General features: G+C 37.5%; 1 protein-coding gene across 6 annotated transcripts in view; it reads left to right on the plus strand.

Moving 5' to 3' along the window:
* The window catches only part of LOC111152888 (contactin associated protein like 4), a 240,396-nt gene that overhangs the window by 134,873 nt on the left and 87,148 nt on the right, over window positions 1–18,375 (plus strand). For 5 of the 6 annotated variants that reach the window (XM_022511606.1, XM_022511608.1, XM_022511611.1 and 2 more), the window contains exons 5-8: window positions 10,148–10,351; window positions 10,903–11,087; window positions 11,926–12,069; window positions 15,256–15,517. In XM_022511606.1, coding sequence (XP_022367314.1) covers window positions 10,148–10,351; window positions 10,903–11,087; window positions 11,926–12,069; window positions 15,256–15,517 — 795 coding nt within the window. The remainder of the gene's footprint in view (window positions 1–10,147; window positions 10,352–10,902; window positions 11,088–11,925; window positions 12,070–15,255; window positions 15,518–18,375) is intronic. The other variant, XM_022511609.1, reaches the window with a different exon arrangement.

Consider the following 18,375-nt stretch of genomic DNA (forward strand, 5'->3'; position numbering starts at 1 on the left):
GTGGCTCAGTGGGTTAAAGCCTCTGCCTTCGGCTCAGGTCATGATCCCAGGGTCCTGGGATTGAGCCCCGCATCAGGCTCTCTGCTCCGCGGATAGCCTGCTTCCCTCTCTCTCTGCCTGCCTCTCTGCCTACTTGTGATCTCTGTCTGTGAAATAAATAAATAAAATCTTTAAAAAAAAAAAAAAAGAAAGAAAGAAATACTAGTCTACAGAATGTCCCAAAGGAACAGAGGCAGGGAAGGGAAATAAAATGGAGTGGAAGTGACTGTGGGAGATGTCCGGAGGGAGTGGCGGTGATGCCTCAGGAGAGGGTATTCTCTAACTGTGGATGAACCACTGCGACAGTTGTCCTTTGTGTAAATCCCAAGTTCCTCTTCCCTAGTTCTTGGGTAAACATCCTCATTTTGTTCTCTGTGAGCTTCTTCCCTCATCCTCTACAGCCTCCAGCTGTCCAGCCATCCTGAACCATTTCCATTTCTCCAACATGCCGTGATTTCGTGATTTTTCTAGACCTGGAATTTTTGCGCAGTACCCAGGGCAATCACCACACGTGTAGCCTTCATCTCTCTACCGAGACAAGTCTTGTACTTGTCACCATTTCTCAGCAGAGAAATCACTGTCTCCGACCATTTCTCTGACACGTCACTTTTGGAGCAGAGGACACTTTCACCTGTTCCCGGAACAGCTGTTCTTCTCCCGGTGGTCATACTAGGTGCACGTGATACTGTATGATAGTCAGATGTTCCTTCTTGGATACGAGTCTTCTCGATAGATGAATGAATGAAGGAGGGCCGGGGCGGTGAGCCTCTGGAGGGCTTTTCTCACCAACCTGGTGGCATGTGCAGCCTGTGGAAGGTCAGACACAGAGCACAGGGACAACTGAGAAGATCGGAAGAGAAAAGAGCTATAGAAATAGAGGAACTACATATAACATAGAAACTATTGTGTTTATTTGCTTAAATCCAGACTGTTTAAGAGAAAATGATAGATTCTATGTAACAAATGGAAGCAAGTCAACAATTATGAAACTCATGTCAACTTAAAAAAATAAAAATACGCATTTTATAATGAAAAAGCTATTAAAAGCTGGAGCAACTTATATCAGTAGATACTAGTTTGAAAAACTGAGCAGGCTCTCACTGACCCAAAATGGAAATATGATGGCGTCAGTAACTGCAGTTTTGCAACATATTAAATAGTTTTGAGTGAATGGGCTCATGACAGTACTAAAAAATGAAAATCTAATTGGTTACCTATGAGAGATACGAAGGAACCAACTCATTATTTTGAAAATTAATAAATGAAGGGGAACATCAAGAATTTATCTTACTTTTCCTGTGTGATCTGTCCTTCAAGGTAACCAAGTAGAAGATGAGGGAGAATTTCTCTTTGAAGATATATTCCAGGTAATAAATAAAAAGGGGATAATAGAATTAGCATATTTCCACTTCACAATCCTAAATAAATTAATAGACCAAGACAGTGATTTAAAATGTTCACAAAAAGATGATGTGCTTTTCAGTACCACTCCTAGCAGAGTTGTTTTTATTCGGCTATCTTGCTGTAGTTATAATCACTGGATACAAAATATGCATTAAAAAAAAAACAACAAAACCTTCTGGGCTCTGAAGTTCAAGTAAGAAACAGGCTGGAAATCAACAAGATTTGATTCTGGAAAGAAGGAAAGCAAACTCTGGGAAATCCACATTTAACCGACCTTTTCCTAAAAACACATCCTAGTTTACAGACATCATAATGTATAAGTAGAAAGTAGCCAGATTTCACAGGACTGAGGAGACAGAGTTCAGAGTTCAAGGTTGCCAGAGTGGCTAGAAATTGAGTGCAGAATCCTGAAAAGGAGGGGTTCAGAGAGGGAGGGCCTTGTCTCAACTCCTACATAGAAATTTCCCCTCAGTCCTTAGCTGATTCGAAAACCACACATGCCCAACCTGAGATACCAAGGAGCCCAGGCAAAAGCAGGATGGGAGAGGTCAGGTGCCAAAGACTTCAGCATCTACCTAGTGCCTGGAGGAACCCCTCTGGAAAAAAAAAGAATCAGTCCTGCCACTCTAGAGGGACTTGTTAAACATCTTGGGCTTTTAACTGAAAAGCCAGAGGTCATTGAGTTATGAGTAAAGACCAATCTGAGAACCAGTTGTTACGTCCTAGGGTGAAGGACAAAACCAAAATGGATCCATCCCAACAAAATCTGGAACGAGGCTTTCACAGGGTCAGGTGATCTGTGGACCTCTCCGATCTCCTTCATGCCACCACCACCCCGCCCTAGCCAGTCTCCATCTTCCCACCTCTCCTCTCCCTCTCCCAGACTCATACACCCCCTTCCCCATACCTCCTTCTTCCCTCCTGACCCTAGACATTTACAAAGGTGGGCATCTACTCGGAGTAAGTTTCATTTCCTCAAACATATTGTCCCCAATCAAAGCCTAATTTAGATCTCCCTGTTCACAATTGCTGTACAACCATGCACTTTTCCTTCATGCTCCACTTAGAGTTTGTAAATATATCTGTCCACGTGGGATGAGTTGCTGGATATCTTTCTTTTCCTTCAGACTGGGGGATCCGTGAGGACAGAATGTGTTCGCTGTTGTAACACCAGCTCCTAATGTAGAACTCGGCACAGTAAATGTTCAGTAACTATTTGCTGTGTGGACAGACTAAGAAGAACATCCAGTTAGCCATGATAAAAACTGAAAAATGAATAAAAGAAAAAAAGCCCCAGATGTATTACACTTCTACAGTAGCAGTTGATTAAAGAACTGTGAGATGACCATAGGAGATTTCAAATGTTAGTTATTATTAAAATGATAATAATGGCATACAAAATATATAATAAACGAGGTTTTTTGATACTTGCACTTGAAACCCACAGCTTTTTGTGTGGTATGAGAAATTGGAATTTTTCTCCATGTATTCCAAATAAGGAAACTGAGACTCAGCATTTAAGTGACTTCTGTGGCATTCATTACAAAATTTACAAATATGAGAAACAGAAATATAGCTTCTGTTCTCCAGTAACACAGTCAGGGGTCCTTGATGTGGTAGATGTTACCCATTTCAAACCTGTTGAAAAGGTTAATTTAGACGGATACTTTAGTGGCAGTGATCTTGTTTGTTCCTATAACCTCCTAGAGTGTTATCACTGATCTTAATTCAGTCTATTTAAAACTGTGATAGTAAAGTCACCTTTTCTCTGTGGTTAGGTGCTGCCCTTGATCCCGTATCTTCTTCCTTTTTATTGTATTAATTTTGGTTGGTTTTAAACTTAAGAGTCCCTTAAATCATTCTGTGCTCCTTGATGCTACTATGCAAAAAATAGTACAACCCATTTCCTGTTGATTTCACAAGTGCTTGGTCTCTCTTCACCGTCTCTTCAAAACCCAGTTCAGTAATTTGCAGATCTCAAGTACCAATACATCCTGCTCTTGCTTTCATATTTCACTATGTAATAGTTTAACGGTGACTCAGTCTGATTTATGTTTCTTAGAAGTCAAAATTGGACATCTGTTTGTTTAGAAATTCACAGGTAGTAATTTTCAGATAAAGAAGCGATGTGCTCAGTACTGGAGACCAACTTCTTGTTTAGCACAGAAGAGTTTTGGTCCATTGTTCTTTCTCCACTTAGAGCAGGTTTTCTGTCTTTTATATTTTTGGGGTGTTTTCCACAGAATTAATAGAAGACACTCGTGTCCTTTTCAGGAACTCTTTCATGACCTTTAATAAAGTCAGGTTTATGTTTTTCAAGGATTTGTTTTCCAGCTCATGCATTTTCTATTCCAATTTGTCTCTTCCACGTTTCTTAGCCAACTGACCTCATCAGAGATGCGATGATTCACAGTTGAATTCACAGAACCAATTTCTCCCCCAACACACCTTGCAGGGGCAAGCCGCCACCGCCTCCACAATTTTCTGCACATACCGTCTCCAGTGCAGATAAACATGCTCGTTTTCCATGGTACAGTTCAGCCTGCAACGAGGTTACTCATTTCCAGGGGAGAGGCTTCTTTAACCTTCTTGTCCTTTTGGTCAGATAGTCCTCACGCTGTCGTCTGCTCATCTGCCGTTACTGTTACTTAGTCACCCGCTTAGGGAAGGGGGAGGGCTTCAGTTTTTCAGATAGCAACCGCACATTTTGCAGTCTCAAACTTCTGGAGCAGGGGTAGGATGTAGGTGTGAGGGAGGGATACCAAGTCAAGTGGCAGATACCACAATGAGGCCTGTGTTTATGTGAAATATGCAGAGGTAGGGGAACTGTTTGCTGCTCACAGAGGCACATCTGCAATTTAGTTGACATCTTTCTCTGAGGCTGAGTGGATCGACTCCTGTACCTGCTAGAAATCATTCGGACCCGGCACCGGAGGCAGAAAGCAAAGATCCAAGCACTGGCATGAAAAATGTGCATCTTTCCCATTAGAATGGAAGCTCCTTGACAGAAAAAAAGGTGCTTTGGGTTTATGCATTCCTGTGCCTTCCATCGTTTACAGGGAGCTCGCCATAAATACATGCTTACAGAAAGGAGCAGAGAACACACATTTCAGCAATGCCACTTCGGACGCAACTCCCTGAAAGAAATTTAAATATTTTGTATGGGAAAACTCTTCATTCCACGGGAGATTGTATTTCTGAATCATGCAAATAAAGCAGTCTCTCCCTCTTTCCTGGGGTTGCTGATAGGAGAGTGGGGCCTGCAGTCTTTGTGAGTCTCTCCTTTCCCTGTTGCCTGCTGTAAATGAGGAGATTTGAGACGGAGGTATTCACCAAGGAGGATTCAGGTCACTGACAATCGCCATGGTGAGTCAGCTCAGGCATTAGTTGACAGACAGAGAAAAAGCCACAGAACCCACAGATGGCTCAGAATCATTCTTGCTGCATAGCCTGGCCCGTGACATTGATAATTGAGCACTTCTCGTGCTCTTCAGAAATTCATTATTTTTTAAAGAGTTTACTCTTTAAAATAAATGCACCAGATGTATTTATTAAACTCTTTTTCCTGTGCCTCTTTGCCTGCCCAGTGTTCTAACAGGAAATAATAGCGTTAGCATTAGTAGTAGTTAATGTTCCTTGAGTTGTAGTTACCTGCTGGCAAGTCTTCCAAAAATTATACAGATACACATTCCTACAATAATCCTGTGAAGAATATACTATTATCATTCCCATGTTACAGAGAGGAAACAGGCAAAGGGGTTAAGTACCTTGTGTCTTAGAAGGAGTAATGCTCGGTTACCTTATATGACTCTTGTTACCTTATATGACTCTTGTTACCTTATATGACAGAGATACTTCCAGGTTTGATTAAATTAAGAATCTTGAGATAGGGAAAGTAGCCTGGATTACGCAGATGGGCCCAGTGTAATCATAAGGGTCTTTATGAGAGGGGGGTGAGAGCATCAGTCAGGGAAGGAGAGCAGAAACAAGGTGGGGGAGTTGAAGATGCTATGATAGGAGTCTTGCACATGAAGAAAGGAGTCATGAGCCAAGGAGTGTGCATGGTTTTTAAAAGCTAGGAAAGAGGAGGAAAGGGATTATCTTCCAGAGACTTCAGAAAGAAAGCAGCTCCTGCCAGCACCTTGATTTTAGGACTTTGGAATTCCCAAACTAGAAGATAATAAATTTGTGTTGTTTCATGGGACCAAGTTTCTGGTCATTTGTTACATCAATAACCAGAAACTCATACGTTTGCCCAAGGTAGAGGGAAGATGTGAACCCACACAGACTGGTTGTCTTAACCTCTAAGCTACACTGTAATAAAACACGATTAAAAATGGTTCAGAAGGGGCACTTGGGTGGCTCAGTCAGTTGAGTGTCTGTCTTTGGCTCAGGTCATAATCTCGGGGTCCTGGGATCAAGCCCCACGTCAGGCTCCTTGCTCGCCGGGAGTTGGCGTCTGCTTCTCCCTCTGCCCCACCCCTGCTCTTGCTGTCTCTCTCTCAAATAAATAAATAGAATCTTAAAAAAAAATGGTTTAGACGGGGTGTAGCTGGAGGGGGATAAACGTGTCAGAACAATTTGCAACTAGTAACTAGAGAATTAGAGTTTATGTCCTCCCTGTGGTGAACAGGGCTTGACAGGGCCACATTATTAATATCTATAGTAATTCAATCATTAAAAATATAACCTCAGTTATAAGCCTACTAATGAACAGATTTACCATTAGAAACATAATTCTTTCAGTCAAGTAACATGTCTCCTCCTACATCTTTGGACTATAGGTCTTTTACTGTAACAAATTTTGTTAACTTCTGATTTCTAGCTTTTCTTAAAGTCAGTTTTCTAATATGTCTACTTTTCCTATCTATGCGTTTCAATTGTGTACCAAAGATTATTTTTTTGAAAGTGACAAAGAGGGGCATAAGTGTGATTCTGTTAATTAAAACATGAATATTACTTTGGATGTTTACTTTAGTGTTTCTAAACAAATAAATATTGAGTTAAATTACTTTCCTTAATGGCCTACTCTCATCAAATCTTCGTAAGTTAGTTTCAATGTAAAGAAATACTGGTATGAATCATTTGAACTTTTCTTTTGTGAGAATGTATTTGCATTGATAGTGTTCTTTGTGGAATAGTGAAAATAAGTTAGCCTTGAATGTTATTGGAGATGGCCGAAGTTGAAATTGAAATTGAAATGTTGTTTACCCAGGGGCACCTGAGTGGCTCAGTGGGTTAAGTGTCTGCTTTCGGCTCAGGTCATGATCTCAGGGTCTGGGGACTGAACCCTGCTTTGGGCTCTCTGCTTAGCAGGGAGCTTGCTTCCCCCCTTCCTTGCCTGCTGCTCTGCCTACATGTGATCTCTCTTTCTTTCTGTCAAATAAATAAATAGAATTTAAAAAAAAAATGTTGCTTCCCCATTGATGTGAAGCTCAAGTTGTACTCTGTAGGTAGTAATGTTGAAAGTAGATTTTTCAGAAGCAAAAAACCATGACTTAAATTCAAATACAGAATAAACACATATGAAAGGTGTATTTAATTAATTAAAGAAGGAATCAGAAGAATGGTAAAGCTAGTTGAAAGAAGATTCAAGAGACTGAGTGTAGATAGGAATTCAAGAAAGAGTGTTGGATTATTATCACTATGTTGGGTACAGAAATAGTTAATGTCCAACAAGGCAATAAAACCGTAACTGTAGAGCCATTTGTATTTCTGCTGAGCGGAAAAGATCTACAACTTAACATGTAATTTAACAAAGTCTAATCCTAATCTGTAATAAATAGTAAAATCTGACATTTATTAGTTCATATAGAATTAAATACTCTTTAGGTGAGTCTGTGAGGAAATTGTCCAATATAACATTGAAAGGATGTAAAGTTATTCCTTTGTATTATATCTAGTATTTCCAATTTTTCTTAACAGTGGGTAAGACCATTTTCAGGAGAAGGTACAAACCTCTCTCTCTTTCTCAAGACTTTTTGTCATATAATTCCAGATTTTTATATCATTAACTGTATGTGCCACAACACAGTGTTTTGTGATTATTGTTTAAAATTATATGCTTTTTGTATGTCAGATATGTTGTGTAGATAGTTTTTTATAACAGTAACTTATATTAGACTCATTATAAGTGAGTTTTTTTTTATAAGTGAGGTTTTTATCTGAAGTAATACTGTAGGAATCCTGAATTTTTTTCTTTTATGAAAATTCTTGTATTTATGTTACACATATATATGTTGACATTTTCCTGTGCTGACATTGTACTCACATTCTGAATTATATTTAGCTTTTTTCCCTGAAGCTTTTGTTCACACACAGGTGCAGTCTGTTTATTCTTCTCCTACTTAAACTATTTTCAGAACCATTTTCAAGGCAAACCCTGCTCACTCTTTTTCTTCTTCTGAGAGGTGAATTACTAACCGTCGCCGTATTTCTCAGCAACCTTCAGAGCTTCCATTCATGACAGTGGAGGAGAGAAAGTGTTGGGAGAATGCCTGGGTTTTGGGAACTAAATGTCCTAAGAGTAATTCTAAAAGTTTATGGGGGACATGAGTAGGACTTGAAGACCATGGGGAGTGGGAGGTTAGTGGTGAGGTTTCTAGATCAGAGAGCTGAGTTTCCCCAGCTACCTTAAGTAAAGAGACCCAGTCTTCGGTTAGGCTCCATCAGCCCGTCATGGCTGCTCACTCACCAAGCCACGTCCATCTTCATGGAATGTCAGCTCCATGAAGGCAGGAGCCATGCTGATATTGATTACTTTCTTCATCCCAGTATCTGTCCCAGGGCCTCGCAAATGATGTGCTAAATACATACTTGTTGAATGAATGCCTCACATTACTGAGGTATTATCTGTGGACCAAGAAGATAATAGGTAAGAGTGAAGGAAAGGGGCAAGTGGCTTCAGTTTAAGAGATGCTTCAAGCATCAATCACCTGATGTGTTGTCCACTATCCTGTTTTTGCTGATAGAAATATTGAAACCACGAAAGCTTTAGGTGCCGTGAAGGGTGAATATATATGACCATTGTAATTTGATAATAATAGCGAAAAAGAGACAAAAGAAATAGTATGCTGAAGTCACACAGGTTGAACCTTTACTGGAAAAAAAAAAATTCTCTTGATAGCTAATTTCAAAAATAGACTTTATCTAAAATAAAATCATATGATGATGGTTGCCTTTAAGCGATACATTAACTCAGAGATAACTGCATGGCTCTGAATGTGTCAACGTTTAAAGTCTGTCTTATTGGAATTTTTCTTAATTTATTGTAATCTAATAATCATAGAACACATTATTTGTATTTGACACAGAGTTATGTTTTTACTGTGCACATTCATTCAGCTATATAACAAGGAATAATTGTTCAGTTAACATTATTCTTTCTACAGAATGCAATGTTTATTCATGTGCATTTGGTGAATGAATTCTTTATAAGCACATTAACAAGATGTGGAAAAATCAAACCTCTGAATTTTCAAAAGATAGCTGCATAAAATAGTTGAAAAAAATTTCCGGGGGTGGTGAGTATAAATGGTTCACATTAAATATGATGGATAATCTGAATGAAATGTATATTTGGGCATACAAGTAGCTGTAATAATTCTGTCAAATGAAACAAAATGAGTAAACTTTACTGTCATTTCATTGACTGGGAAGAGTCAGCTAACCAGTTGAAAAACAGCTTCATCGGGTTTCCCTAACCTCTTCATTTATTACAGAAATGTACTCTCAAGGGTAATTGTCTTAAAAAAAAAAAAAAAAAAAACTTCGACTTGCGAAATGTAGAAAACACTGCTAGGCTTTCTGAGTGTTATCAGTTCTATTTTGTGTCTGTTGTTCAGGATGCACTGATTTTGACACATGTGCTGTTACGTTACTGGTTTAACATGACATCTTTTTTCGGATGAACTGAATAAAAGTGATCTTGACAATGAGTAGATAAGACACCATCAGAAAGCTGAAAAAACATGTCAATGTCACAGTTTTGACACAAATGCAGCAGAACAGCCCTTATAATATCATTAAGTGAATGTCTTTGCAACGATGTCCTCTAGAAGACAGAATATAGCATCATTCTTAAGTGCTATTACTTAACCACAAAAATAATAAGATAAAACAAAACACAAAGGTCAGCTTAATATATACTTGAGGTAGCATTTGGTGAGTCTGATGTATATGTGGGTATTTTATGCAGATCTCTTACCTACAGCATGTTTGAGAGAATTTTGAGATGTCAAAACCATTTTTTCAGGAGCTAAAAACCATTTAACGTCTATACTTCAGGAACATCATTAAAATACTGATTGTGAAATATGCAAAGTGGTTTTAGGGATATTGATCATAACCTTTTCCTGATTTTCTTTTTTTTATTGAATGAAAAAAAATAACTTTCAATAATAGAGAAAATTAAGAATACAGTTTAAGATGTATTTCTAGATCATGATTTTGTAAATAGGTTGGTAAAAGCTAGAATGGAATCAATCCCAGGCATCAAGAGGGAATTAGACATTGGAACTTTTATTTTCTCTTATGACTGGCTTGAACTGAACTATGCGTGTGTGTGCACAATGCACAATGCTTTATATATATCTGTGTATATGTATATCATATATATATAATATACATATACACACACATTTAAGATGCTTTAATAAAAAGCATATATGTCCTTTAGAATGACTATTAATGTCTTTGTCCCTAGGATCAGAGGTGGTTGATCTTGATGGAAAAAGTTCCCTTCTCTACAGATTTGACCAAAACTCCCTGAGCCCAGTAAAGGATATTATTTCTTTGAAATTTAAAACTATGCAGAGTGATGGAATTCTGCTCCACCGGGAAGGGCAAAACGGAGATCACATCACACTGGAATTAAGAAGAGGAAGGCTCTTTTTACTTATTAATTCAGGTAAAGTTATTTGGTGAAGTACTTGAAAAATCTGGCCATTTGGATATCACTTTAATAACTTTATATTTTTATAGCTTCTCTTTTAACAGTTAAGGTGCCTTATTTCCATATTAGAGGGCTTATATGTACACCAATATTGTACTTTCATGTACAAATGGCTCATATTTTGCAAATTGTACAAGACCCTCATTTGATATTTTTTACAAAGTACCAAGAGAACTACATAGCTCTTTTCAAACCTCATGAAGAAAGGGATGGGTCATTGAAAAATACTGAGGTATTAAATATAATGAGGTTGTTGCAAAGATAAAATTTACATGGCCAATGAGCATGTGATGGGAAATACTAATAAAAAGAATTAACAATGGAAGAAATTACAACAGGGTTGAGAGGATATTATATTCAAACTTCAGGTGGATCCATACTAGTGTCTTTGTGGAATGCGAGGAAGGAGATGGCAATTGTAACGAGAGATGCTGGTCCACAAGGGGAAACTTATTTTTTTTTTTTAGACTGGGAGTCATGGTGCTGTTACTGTTTTCTCTTCTCAGGTGAAGCCAGACTGCCCTCAGCGCACACGCTCATCAATCTCACCCTGGGCAGCCTGATGGACGATCAGCACTGGCACTCCATGCTCCTCCAGCGCGTGGGCAGACAAGTCAACTTTACAGTAGATGAGCACAGGCACCGTTTCCACGCCCAGGGAGAGTTCAGTTACCTGGACCTTGATTATGAGGTGTGATAGTTATGTTTCAATAAATACAGATTTTTACAACGTATATGTTGGGGAGTCATGCAAAAGAAAATACACCGTAGGGAGCACCCCTCCCCTCTTTCAGAGGAAATCCAAGTCCTGGAGAAGTGTTTCCCAAGGTGACCTGACTTACAAGAGCAGACTTGGGCAGATACTCCTGACGCTTCATCTTCCTGACGATATGTTAATCTATTCTCACAGAGAGAGATTTTCTTTTTTATCTGAAATGCGTAGTCACAGATTATCACATGTAGGAAATCTCCAGGAGATCGTATAAGTGAATATAGAATGTGTTGCATGTTTTTTTTTGTTTGTTTGTTTGTTTTTGTTTTGTGTGTGTGTGTGTGTGTGTGTGTGTGTGTGTGCTGTCGGGCATCCTTGAGCAGTGTAGATTTATGGAGACATTGGAGTAATGAATAGATTATCAATCGATTAAAATGTGCAAATTACCAATATGTGCCGGAAATGTAGATAAAACAAAATGCCATTATAACCAGTTATGTTATTAAACAGAGCTTTACCATGGAGATAAAGCTGCCTTTTGATTCATCAACCAATAAACATCAAATCCAGATATGATTAGTAACTTGTAAGAATAATCAAGCTCTCGTGTAAATGAAAACTGAATGCATGTAAATTTGTTTTCAAATCTGCATTTTAATTTAAAAAAATATCCATATGAAATTAGCAACATGGCAGTGTAATGATGAAAAATTGATTAATCTGTGGTGATTAAAGCTATAGCTGCTAATCATAATTATTTAAGCAGGTTATCAGAAAATCACTAAACAATATTATTGATGCCATTTTTCTTTCTAAGATCAGCTTTGGAGGGATTCCAGCACCTGGAAAATCAGTATCATTCCCCCATAAGAATTTTCATGGGTGTCTAGAAAACCTCTTTTATAATGGAGTAGATATCATTGATTTGGCCAAGCGACAAAAACCGGAGATCATCGCTACGGTAAGAGAATCCTCATGTAAATGAATGAGTGAGACTATGTTACTTTTCCACACAATAAAACTGCTCCATTTTTGGATTCCCACTTGATACTATGTTTTAGAGATTACTCTTTTAAAAATTTTCTCTGCCTGGCAATATGCATAGAAAGGATTAATCCCATCTAACGAAATTATAATGCACAGGCCAGGATTATTTTTATTTTTATATGCAGTAAAGCATTTTTTCTTTTTACAGTTGGTAATTTAATTATGTGATGTTATTACTCCACGGGACTAATTTCTTTGCTGTGTAACTTCCTTAATAAGATATTCCCTGACAAACTCCCTAAATAAGCATACCAAGTTCCTGGAATTAGTTAACATCCATGTATATTAGAGAGGCATTTGAAAACCTGTATTCTGCCATGGTCATTCATAACAAATAAAAGAAACGAATAGGCTGTTACAACACTGCATCTGCCAGTCTGTCCCAATAGCAATGTTGGTCAGGGTGCATTATATTCTAATTCTGTGGAAATGCAGCAGATTTTAAATATGACTGTACTGGTCGGGGTTCAGTCAGGGAAGCAGCACCAGTATGAGTTTTATGAACAAGGGATCTATTTTAGGACTTGGATCTTAACAATTGTCAGAGGAACTGGAATGTGGAGGGCAGCTGTCAGGAAGAAGAGACAGAGCAGAGTGAAGGAGAGCCAGGACAAACTGGAACAGACCAGCTTCTCTGTGATCATCTTTCACTGTGTTTTGTCATAGGAAAAAAAATCCTTTGGAAGGAAATGGCTGGCATCTCACTTTTGACTCAAATACCACAGACGCTTCATTTTGGGCTAACTCTTCACCAGAACCAGGCATGGAAGGGGACTCTAGGAAACATGGTTTCCAGTTTAACCATGATAGAAAAGCCGACACACAGATCCATTTAAATACATTTCTTTAATTGTTCAAAATTGAGGATGTATCCATGTAAGCTCGTGCTGTGTCAGCCAATACCAGAGCATATCGTGGGAATATTTACTGTTTACCAAAGATTTTATTCCTGATTCTCTGTGTGTGAGTTGGTAGTATTTATGGGAGCATACCATCCAGAAAGATTTTTAGTTATTTTTTTTTATAAAAGGGAAGATGATTTAAAAGGAAAATAAAAATACTGTAGATAGATGTGTATGTTTCATTGGCAAAGGAGTTTCCAGAAACTGCTCGTGCAGCTAACACCCACTTTTCACAGGCAAGAGGATTTGCTGTTTGCAGGGTAGAGGGTAGATGTCCAAATGCAGCATCAGCCCAAACTGCCTCTGGTAAAATGTTTCCAGTTTTACGAGGTTTGTTAGTTTCTAATTGCCTTTACATTATGGGTCAGTGTAGTTTACTCTCCCGCTTTTGTTATTTAATTCACCGGGACAATATATTTGTCCACAAGGAAAGCTAATTCGCTTTTAACAGAATCACAGTATAGCCAAATATTTTTGTTTATCCAAGACGAATGGTTTAATTCCAATGTGTATCCTTCTAGGTAAAGTCGATTTCACTGACTTTTCAAATCTGTATTTGGAAAACATGTTAAAGATTACTTTTAGGAAAAATAAATACATTTATTGTCATTTCTGTAGCCTGTGAAGGAACGTGCTTAATTATTTCTAAATAATTCAGACCTTAAAGTTTTTTAAATCCTTAAATATCTATCTATTTTACTGTACGAGCAGAATAATTTATATATATATATGTAGTATTTTAATGAAAATTTATGCAATTCTAAGGTATCTTGAAGATCTATTATAAAACCATTAGATGAGAAATAATATATGTTAATCTGATGATACAGGCATAATGATAAGAAAAGGCCAAAAATGTTTTAAAAATAAAGAAATGTTGGGATGTCTTGCTGGCTCATCTTGATCTTAGGGTTTTGAGTTCAAGCCCCATGTTAAGTGTAGAGATTACTTAAAAATAAAATCTTTTAAAAAATAAAGGAATGTAAGGAATGCATTACGCATTGAGTGTCCAGTGTAAAACATAAAAGGAAAAATGTGCTAAGGATATAAACAGACCGTTCTGAGGAAAGCTGGTCCAAAAGAGTCACAAACTCGTGAAAAATGCTCAGATTCACTGTTGGTCAGGTAAATGCAAGATAAATAAAAATGATCTATCGTGTTGCCATTTTGTCATTGAACTTGTGCAGATTTAAAAGATCTATAATACCTATTCCTGCCAAGGATGTGAGGACAAGGATATTCTTGTATATTGCCAGTGGAAATGTGGAGTACTTTAACTTCTTTTGGGAAAAGAAGCTGGAAATATTTATTAAAACATATAGGTATATATAGTTCTGTATTTAGAACCCTCTTCTGTAGAACTGAAAATACACATAGGAGCATGGGGAGTTATTTATTATAGCATTATGGGAGGGGCAAAACCTGGAAACAAAGGATAAGCATATTAACAGGAAAACGACTGAGTAAAAGTTGGACTATTCACATAATAGAATATTATGCAGTCAACAAAAAGAAGGAATTAGATGTATGCCAGATAGCTCAAAAGGATTTCCATAAGGTATTTTTAAAGTTCTAAACATTTAGCTCCTATTTTTGTAAAATAAATAATACTTAATGTGCGGGTATATTGTCAACATATATCTTAAGTGTGTGCTTATGTACATATAACAGAACATAAAACTGAAACTATATATACATATATTACATGTAAATAAGAGATCCAATGGGAAAAGAGAAAAATATGAAAAAATACAGAAGGAAAAACAGTAGCTCATTAATATTGGGTACATTATGGGGTGGCTTAGAACCAAAGGCATCAAAGGATGAAGGAGAAAAGGATTTCACCCAGAGCCCAGGGAATGGAAAGCCAAGGAAAGATAAAAAACAAAAATTGGCTTAAATAAATTTTATTGACTTCAGTGGCATTGAGTTAGATGCCTTTATAGAAGCTGAGAGCTGGGGGAAAACGGATTTTACCAAGAACCCAGGGAAAGATTTGCCTGACCATCCTATCACAGGAGATGAAGAATCTTTCAGCTATACGGCAAGGATTTGAATCTTCATGTTGTTAGCAATTTGTTGTTGTTTTAAACCAAGGATAATTTGAGATCGATAAACAGCCTTTGTGAATACTCCCATTTCTATTAGTAAAATGATGTGAGCCATTCTTAAAGCTTTTTCTTTTGCTTTCTTCCCAGGGCAATGTGTCGTTTTCCTGTTCACAATCACAGTCTGTGCCTGTGACTTTTCTCAGCCCCAAGAGTTACTTAGCCCTGCCAGGCTTTTCCAGGGAGGACGAGCTTTCGGCCATGTTTCAAATTCGAACCTGGAATAAGGCAGGACTTCTGCTATTCAGCGAACTTCACCTGGTTTCAGGGGGTCTCCTCCTCTTTCTTAATGATGGAAAACTTAGGCTGAATCTCTACCAGCCAGGAAAATTACCCAGTGACATCACAGCAGGTAATAAGTGTGTTCCTGCAGGCAAAGCATATGGGTTTGAAAGATTTCATTATCTCTCGGTCCCTTTTCCATAAGATTTTATGCATAACCAAAAATCAGTATTTGTTTAATAAATGAATACTTGAGTTAATAAGATTATCAGTGCTCTGCCTTACAGGACCTTGATTCCAATTTCCTTTTAAATATGGCTTCGACACTAGCAGTTTTTATTAACCAAACGATAGTTACAGGGGAATAGAAGTGTCCTTTCATGACCCTCTTCTCTTGCCCACTCCAGATAAGTGACTATATTCTGAGGAAAAGTATTTTGGGAAAAAATGTGAAGGACTTTGAAATGGACCCAAAAGTTTACTGGGCATCTTCATGGAAGAGTAGGCTCTGTCTAACACAGCTATTAGCCTTATCTGCTCTGTGAGTGAAAGCGAGAGGTCTTTCTTGGATCTGGATCTCTATTTCTAGATTTGTGTGTGATGTGACTTCATTTGCTGATGTATGCTGTACAGAGTTGGATAGATTTGGGGAGGATGGAAAGATTCATGTGAAGTTCTCCATTTGGGCACCAAATAGGATTCTCTCCACTTCCAGGCAATACGGTATCACAATGATTTGAAGTAATATAATTAAGGAGACTGTATGAGTATCTGGAAAATTAATGTCTAATTTAGGTCAGTGCTTTGGGTGAGGGATATTTTTGTCTCTTCATTAAAATTATATAGTTCTTGACAAGGGATCTCCATCACATTTTCATATATGTGGAATAACACCCAAGCCAAGCAACTAGAGGTCACATTGGGGTAAATTGCTACATCAGTTCAATAAATGATCTTAAAAAAAAAATCAAAGATGCCATTGTAGTACTCCTTTATATTAACTATGACCAAATTAATACATATGACTGAGAGAGGAAAAACCAGGTAGATTACAGTCAGAAACTAAATATAGGAAGAACAAGTATACAAATGGATGCATAAATGCATAGTCTTTATGTATCTTTTTGTTGTTCAGCATATCACTGCAGTTTAAATGTGGGAGCTGAAAGTTCAATATTAATTATAATTTTTAACAGCCACTATGTTGTGACTTTTTAATGTAATGCTGAAAATGTGGTAGATTTGCACGCTTGACAAAAGGAAATAAATTAATCAGTGCCATATGAATAATTAATAGGCTCCCTAAAATGAGGGCCTAAAACTGTAAGCTTGTCATTAATGTGTAGTTTATTGTGATTTATTTGACATCGTAAGAAGTGGTTATATTCATAGCCTTCTTTCAAAATCTTAAAGAAACTGCTTCAGTACAGTGTTACTATAGTGCGCCCCATGAAGTCAGTCCGTTTCTAAACACATTACAGGCAGGAATATTTATTAAATTACTAGGCATAGGTCTGTATAGAATACTCTGAATGATTTAAAAATCTCTAAATTAATGTTTAAATTCATATATAATATAACCCATTATGGCATCAGAGGACTCAGTGTGACTGTTTCCATAGCTTAATAACAAGGAGTCTTGACTATGGATGAATGCCAAGTTAGGAAAAATCGTTATACTTCAGATTATACAAGTAGGCCTTGACTTACCAACTCTCCCACTCCCATTCTTCCAGTTTCTTGAAAAATATTAATTTTGGCCAATTTCAGTGAGGCAAGCACCTTTTGCACTTGAAAATATAGTGTGTAAATGGTACTGGGTGGGTGGGTCATTGGTTTTCTTCTGGGGGAAGGCTTTCACATGTACAATGTTCAAGAATTAAGTCCTTTGTCAGAATGTATTATAATGACTGCTTAAAGGGAATCAAATATTTATTGACGGATTTGTATATTATGTCAAAGCTTTGCATTCTGTAAGGGTGGCTCAGTTTTTCTTAGCTCCTGAAGATACAGATCACTAATCTTACATGTTTTAAAAGATCATAATTTTTCTATCTTTTGCAGTGGAATAAAAATGAAATTGTGTTGAGAAAGAACAGAATTGTCCAATCTTTGAATTAGCAGGATAAATTTTTAATGTGATACACAGTTTGGCAGATTGTCACTTGGAATTCTTTGAAAACACTGCGTCAGCCTGTATAGTTTTTGAAATATTAAAGATACTAGTCTGAATAATGAAAGATATTAGCAGTATTACAGAATTCTTCATGACACAAAATATTTCCAGTATTTGTCGCTTTTATAGATGTCAAAACAAAAATCGTTCAGACGGCATCAAGGACCCAACAAACAGCGTGCTTATATTTTCCTATTTAAAGCAAACTCATTATTGTAGGATTTGAGATTTCTGCTATGGTTTAGCATTTCTGCTTCTGCTTTTGCCTATGAAAATCAGGCCTATAAACCGGCTTCTTGCTCTTATGCGCAAGGCCTGGCGATGTGGGGTTGCAGAATAAGAGATATTTCTGGCATTTTTCATTTACTAGACCTTCGATTCTTGTGGCCCTGGCAGAAGAGCAGCCTTCTTGATTTGCCTAACCCAGGAGAAGCCTTGTTTTATCCCACCTTCTTCCCTTTCATTGTTAGCATATCCCTACCTTTCAGATTGTAAACCTGTCACTCCCGGAAACTCCCTCTTTCTTCTGAAGTGATTGGCACCAGTGATCTCCCTATTTCCATCTTGACAAGAGCCATCTGGTTGTCTGGAACTTTAGTTCTGGTTAGTGACTATAGTTAATGGATACAGGAATTTCTGACACTGTTTCAGAGCACTTAAAGATATTTAAGAACAAGAAAAACCTTTAAGTTGCTCCTTGAGCAAGAGCCTACGTATTACCACCTTTGCACCTTTGCAAAGAACCTACCCTGTACAGCGGGCTTTTTTTTTTTAATAAAATCTTATTTCATGGATGCCCATCACAGTCTTGT

This window comes from Enhydra lutris, unplaced genomic scaffold (genome assembly GCF_002288905.1).
Source record: "Enhydra lutris kenyoni isolate GAN:26980312 unplaced genomic scaffold, ASM228890v2 scaffoldscaffold30, whole genome shotgun sequence".
Lineage (NCBI taxonomy): Eukaryota > Metazoa > Chordata > Mammalia > Carnivora > Mustelidae > Enhydra > Enhydra lutris.